This window comes from Rhinopithecus roxellana, chromosome 3, assembly GCF_007565055.1.
Source record: "Rhinopithecus roxellana isolate Shanxi Qingling chromosome 3, ASM756505v1, whole genome shotgun sequence".
Lineage (NCBI taxonomy): Eukaryota > Metazoa > Chordata > Mammalia > Primates > Cercopithecidae > Rhinopithecus > Rhinopithecus roxellana.
The window spans coordinates 41605488-41612412 of NC_044551.1; the positions used below are offsets into that span (position 1 = coordinate 41605488).

A 6925-nucleotide genomic window follows, 5' to 3' on the forward strand; every position below is an offset into this window, starting at 1 on the left:
AATCCAGATTTACAGCCTTTCTTTCTTTCTTTTTTGGAGACAGAGTCTTGCTTTGTTGCCCAGGCTGGAGTGCAGTGGTGCGATCATAGCTCACTGCAGCCTCAAATTCCTGGCCTCAAGCGATCCTCCCACCTCAGCTTCCCTAGCAGCTGGGACTTCAGGCGTATGCAACCATGCTCGGCCAATTTTTTTTTTTTTTTTTTTTTTTTTTTTGTAGAAACCAGGTCTTGCTATGTTGCCCAGGTTGGCCTCCAACTCCTGGGCTCAAGTGATTCTCCTGCCTTAGCCTCCTGAAGTCTTGGGATTACAGGCGTGAGCCACTGTGCCTGGCTCAGCTTTTCTTTCTAAAAGAGTAAAAGGGTAAGATCTGGCCACACCAGTCTATCATTTTTACATGACAACAATTGGCTGAACCTGAGTGGCAATTGCCCCCTTTGGATGAGACAGAGGTTGTCTCTAGTTTGTCAGTGTTCACCACTCCCCAGGTCTCCCAGACACTCGTGCCAAGTACTGGTTCTCACTTGTCATCATCCTCGTGCTGCTATTTTTCTTAGAGAAAAGTTCTCAGTTTCTGTGATTCTCCTCACACCTGGTTTGCCTTCTGCATCTGTTGGTCGCTGAAAGCTTTTGAGTTTGCAACTCTTGGTCCAAATTAGGTCAAAGGGGAAGCCCACTGCAGCCTCTTGTCACCTGGTGTGTTCTTTTTCCTGTTTCACTGCAGCAGCCGCAGGAAATCAGCTAGGGGGAAACCCCAGCCCAGGGGGTGCAACTACATCCAAGTCCTGCTGCATCCAGTAACACCACGAGGATCTGCTGGCCGGACGGCACCACCCTTTCCTGGGAAGACATGACTCAAGCCAGTGGAAGACCACACACCCTGAGAAGTAAAAGAGTCATAGGATTTCAAAACTGATAGAGAATTTCGCTTCCAGGAGTGTTCAATCTTTTGGCTTCCCTGGGCCACATTGGGAGAAGAATTGTCTTGGGTTGCACATAAAATACACTAACACTAATGATAGCTGCTGAAATTAAAAAAAAAGAAAAAAATCACACACACAAAAAATCTCATAATGTTTGAAGAAAGTTTATGAATTTATGTTGGGCTGCATTGAAAGCCATCCTGGGCCGCATGTGGCCCACAGGCCGTGGGTTGAACAAGCTTGGCTTATACCTTATCCAGTGGTTTTTAAACATTCTTTTAGTCTTGAGAACTGCCTATTGAGCTAAAACCAGTATTCTAGCTTTCATAGACATTAATTAAACATGTAATTAATGCCAGATGCACTGGCTTGCTTAGGATCATTTCTGTTCTTATACTTTCATTTAATGTATTGTAAAAATTCTCAACCATTTTCAAAAGTAGAGAATTGTACGTTGAATCCCCACATACCCATCACCCAGATTCCAGTATCAAGATTTTGCTACATGCATTTCATCTGTCCTTTATACATTTCCTTTTCAATTTTTTTTCTTACCTGAAGTGTTTAAAGGCAAATCCTGGCTAGGCGTGGTGGCTCGCACCTGTAATCCCAGCACTTCAGGAGGCTGAGGTGGGCAGATTGCGTGAGCCCAGGAGTTTGAGACCAGCCTGGGTAAAATGGCAAAACCCTGTCTCTACAAAAAATACAAAAATTAGCCAGGTGTGGTGGCGCTCACTTGTAGTCTCAGCTACTCAGGAGGCAGAGGTGAGAAGATCCCTTGAGCCCAGAAGGTGGAGGTTGCAGTGAGCTGCGATCATGCTACTGCACTCCAGCTTGGGCAACCCAGTGAGACTCTGACTCAAAAAAAAAAAAAAAAAAACGCAAATCCCAAACTTATCATTTCACACCTCTACTAAGTCATCTTTAAAGAAATAAGGATGTTTTCTAACATAACCGCGTCACTGGCCCATGCAACCGATGCCTGCCTAATACCCAGCTGTGATGTATGCTTTGATGGGCGGCATAGACCCCAAGCTTCAGCAAAGGACTTGGGACCCCACCAGCTTTGAGTGCTGTTGACAAACCACCCTCAGTATCAGCCACATCAGGTGTTACTGCAGCCTTTGCCAGGGTGGCCTACACCCAATGACTGACCCATGCCAGGTGGAGAGGCCTGGCCATCTTGGCTGAGCACGGGATAATTGTGCAGGGCTGTTCCAGCTCCAGGACTCCTCGTGGGGTCCACTAAGGCTGTCGCTGGGTTCACATCACAACTCGACTTCTCCTTCTGCCCACTCCTATTTCCTTCCCTTCCCCAAGCATCGGTTCCCAGGGCACTGCTTAATAAGCATCCTGCAGACTAAGTCCATTTTAGAGTCTGCTTTCTGGGATACCCAACTTGTGATGCCAGCCCTTAATCAACCTTCCTTCATTCTCATGAACGTTTTTAGTGGCTGGCTTGCCTGAATCTGATCCAAACAATTTCACACATTGAATTTAGTTGTTTCTTTTTGTTGGTTTTTAGAAAAAAGATGTACTTTTTATTCTTGGATTTTTCATTGATTTCACAGAGTATAAATTAAGACAAATTATTCTCAATTTCAGAACTTCTATTTAAGTTAACAGGCATTCTGTTGGTTTAAAAAGATATATGTGGGCCGGGTGCGGGGGCTCACGCCTGTAATTCCAGCACTTTGGGAGGCCGAGGCGGGTGGATCACCTGAAGTCAGGAGTTCAAGACCAGCCTGGCCAACATGGTGAAACCCCATCTCTGCTAAAAATACAAAAATTAGCTAGGTGTGGTGATGCGAGCCTGTAATCCCAGCTACTCAGGAGGCTGAGGCAGGAGAATCACTTGCACCCGGGAGGCGGAGGTTGCAGTGAGCTGAGATCACGCCATTGCACTCCAGCCTGGGCGACAAGAGCAAGACTCTGTCTCAAACTAAACTAAACTAGCAGAATTTCTCTGTCTCTCTCTCTTTCATGATGAGGTCTCACTCTATCGCCCAGGCTGGAGTGTAGTGGTATGATCATAGCTCACTGGAGCCCCAACCGCCTGGGCTCAAGCAATCCTCCCATCTCAGCTTACCAAGCAGTGGCAACCACAGGCATGTACCACCATACCCTGCTAATTTTTTAAAACCTATTTTTGTCGACATAGGGTCTCATTCTGTTGCCCAGGCTAGCCTCAAACTCCTGACCTCAAGCAATCCTCTTGCCTCAGCCTCCCAAAGTGTTGGGATTATAGGCGTGAGCCACTGCACCTGGTCAGGACTTTCCTTCCTTCCTTCCTTCCTTCCTTCCTTCCTTCCTTCCTTCCTTCCTTCCTTCCTTCCTTCCTTCCTTCCTTCCTTCCTTCCTTCCTTCCTTCCTTCCTTCCTTCCTTCCTTCCTTCCTTCCTTCCTTCCTTCCTTCCTTCCTTCCTTCCTTCCTTCCTTCCTTCCTTCCTTCCTTCCTTCCTTCCTTTCTTTCTTTCTCTTCTCTCTCTCTCTCTCTCTCTCTCTCTCTCTCTCTCCCTCCCTCCCTCCCTCCCTCTCTCTCTTTCTTTCTTTTTTTTTTTTGAGACGGAGTCTCGCTCTGTGGCCCGGGCTGGAGTGCCGTGGCCGGATCTCAGCTCACTGCAAGCTCTGCCTCCTGGGTTCACGCTATTCTCCTGCCTCAGCCTCCCGAGTAGCTGGGACTACAGGCGCCTGCCACCTCGCCTGGCTAGTTTTTTGTAGTTTTTAGTAGAGACGGGGTTTCACCATGTTAGCCAGGATGGTCTCGATCTACCGACCTCGTGATCCGCCCGCCTCGGCCTCCCAAAGTGCTGGGATTACAGGCTTGAGCCACCGCGCCCGGCCCAGGACTTATTTCTTTTAAACCAAATCTAAGTATGTTCTGGCAAGTCTGCAGTACCTAGCAGAATGCCACTGGCCTGATCAGCATTTGCACCATAGTAACTGATGTTGAAAACAGCACAAATAAACCAGAATTTGAAAATGACAATAACATGCTAAAAATTTGCAAGTCAGTTTCTGTTACGCTTGTCCAAATCTTCATTTTTTTAAATTCTCTGCTGTTCTCCCTCATCAGCTTTACGGAGGTATAGTTAGCAAATAAAACTTACACATATTTAAGGTACACACTGCGATGTTTTGATATACATTGTGAAATGATTGCCATAATTAAGCTAATTAATAGATCCATCACCTCACATAGCTATGGTTAAGTTTCTGAAGTCTCTTTTAATCTACGAAGTGCTCCTTCCTTTTTTCCATTGCCACCAACTTGCAAAAATAGAGTCAGTTTTCCCACATCCTGTATTTATCTGTTTGTTTCTTTGTGGCCGCATGTAACACATTCCTGTCTCATTCTAATAAATGGACATTAGCTCTAGAACTTTTCTTCCTTCCACACTTAATGTTATGCAGAAACTAATACATTAAAACAGTTGCTTTGAGGAGAGGGAGCCACATGGTTTTCCCAACCTGTAAACCACTGATCTACTGTAATCTCTCTTTTTAGACACACAAGGAAATTGAAGGCCAGTGAGAGGATGGGGCTGGGCCAAGTTCCTGGCACAGTTCCCTGGCTTCCCTCCAGGAGATGCCCAAGGTCACAGAGAACACAGTGTACAGGGCATCCACATCCTGGTGGCCTCCAGAGCAGATCAATCTGGGCCCCTGACGCATGAGCCCTGCTCCTATTTGCAGGTCATGATGGCAATAGAGAGCTGGGTCTGGAACTTGCATCTTTAAACTCCCAAACTAGATGTTCTGCCCTGCTGCAATGCACACTCTGAGAGCAGTGGTCTTTAAGCAGAGGCCTGTCCTAAGAACGTCACATGTGGTGGTTACATGGCAGAGTAGCAAGGAGAAATAAGTGTCACTCAGGAACACACAGGCATTGATGTTGCTGGTCCTGACTCTGCTGCCACGTTTCTGAGTCCCTTCGGCAGGTTCCTTCTGCTCCACTTCCAGCCTTCCCAATCGGTCACAAAAAGGTCAAGATCCTTGCGGTGCCTCTCTCAGAGGACTATGGTTAGCACCAACTGAGACTGAGAGCAATAAGGATCACAGCTGATGCTGATTAAGTACTTACCATGTCCTAGGTAGTGTGCACGATCTAATTTCATCCTAATAACAATACTCCAAGGGAGAAACTATTACTAGCTCCATTTATCACATGGTGAGGAGCAGACAGAGAGGTTAGAAAACCTGCCCAAGGACACCCAGCTGGTAAATGGTGGAGCCAAGATTCAAAGCTAAGCAGCTTAGGCCGGGTGTGGTGGCTCACGCCTGTAATACCAGCACTTTAGGAGGCTGAGGTGGATGGATCACCTAAGGTCAGGAGTTCGAGACCAGTCTGGCCAACATGGTGAAACCGTCTCTACTAAAAATACAAAAATTAGCTGGGTGTGGTGGCAGGTGCCTAATCCCAGCTACTTGGGAGGCTGAGGCAGGAGAATCACTTGAATCCAGGAGGCAGAGGTTCCAGTGAACCGAGATTTCACCATTGCACTCCAGCTGGGCAACAAGAGTGAGACTCCATCTCAAAAAAAAACAAAAACAAAAAGTGCCATGCAGATTGACACCAGAACCCCAGCTTATAAGCATTTTCCTTGCACCTTCTGCAAATCAGGTTTTCTTGTTGTTGTTGTTTTTAAAGAACGTAAGAAAATAAAGGACCTTCGAGTTCACCTAAGCAAATTGTTTCATATTTGGGAAAACCAGGGACCAAAGAGGTGGTTTACCCAATTCACGCAATACAGAAGTGCCAGAGATGGGTCCCAAAGGCAGGTCTTGAGGCTCTGCATCTGCCATCCTATTCCTTGCATTATGGGTAGGATCCACTCAGGAATTCCTGATTGATGGGGCCGGTGCCCTGTAGTGCATGGAAACGCAGGCCTGTTCTCCTGAAGCTTACCATCTACAACAGATGGGCAACAGGTACTGAGCCCTCAATCACACACATACTCTCATCACACCAGAGAGCTCTGCCCCTAAGTGGAAACATTCCTATTAATTTTAATGGGAAAAAAATCATGATGTGTTCCCTTGCAATCAAAGAAATCCAAACAATTTCCACGGCATGGGAAAATAAATGACCTGAACAAGGAGAATATATGTATGAGTTTGTATGAGTTTATGTAATAAATAGCAACCTGAAAATAGTTTGCACATAACATAAAATGTAATCATTCATTGCACCTGTTCTTGTTTATTTATTTGAGATGGAGTCTTGCTCTGTTGTCCAGGCTGGAATGCAGTGGCACAACCTTGGCTCACTGCACCCTCTGCCTCCCAGGTTCAAGAGATTCTCCTGCCTCAGCCTCCTAAGCAGCTGGGATTACAGGCGCCCGCCACCACGCCCCGCTAATTTTTGTATTTTTAGTAGAGACGGGGTTTCACCATGTTGGCCAGGCTGGTCTCGAACTCCTGACCTCAGGTGATCCACCCGCCTCGGCCTCCCAAAGTGCTGGGATTACAGATGTGAGCCACCACACCCAGATTGTTCTTATTTATGTATAATTCTCTTTGCCAATGTTTCAACCCTTTGGGGCTCATGGATATCTTACATTTAAAAATAAGTTAAAGCACAAAAAATAGCTTTAGGGCAAAAAACAGGCAACCCCTTTGAGACGTGAGGAAATAACACACAGGCACGCGAGAGAGTCTTGGAAGATGCCACTTCCTCATCCTACTTGCTGGAAGTACACAAAGGAAAATGTTCTGAGTTCACTCAATTACCGCACACAGTGCAGGCCTACTCTCTAGGAGATCCTCTGACCAGAAACCATTTTGTAATGACAAATTGATGAGTGTTTTGCCTGGAACCATAATGCCAAAATATCTCCTACAGTGCATTTATTCAATGTGCTTATGTGAAAAAGTTGATACGCCAAAACAAGGAAGTGTTTGTTCAGAAAGTGGTATAGCTTTACAAAAGTCAGGGCAAAAAGTCATTTGTGGAACAGCTGTTATGTGAGATGAGTCTGAATGGTTATTTTATTTATTTATTAT

At 46.0% G+C, this 6925-nt stretch overlaps 1 protein-coding gene across 2 annotated transcripts in view; it reads left to right on the plus strand.

Annotated features, from left to right (window-relative positions):
• PDE6A (phosphodiesterase 6A) overlaps nt 1–2862 on the plus strand; it is an 85873-nt gene extending 83011 nt beyond the window's left edge. Inside the window, exon 22 of one of the 2 annotated variants that reach the window (XM_030928004.1) lies at nt 722–2862. In XM_030928004.1, the coding sequence (XP_030783864.1) occupies nt 722–798 (77 nt within the window). In that variant the 3' untranslated portion in view covers nt 799–2862. The remainder of the gene's footprint in view (nt 1–721) is intronic. The other variant, XM_030928005.1, reaches the window with a different exon arrangement.
• Nucleotides 2863–6925: the final 4063 nt, after the last annotated feature.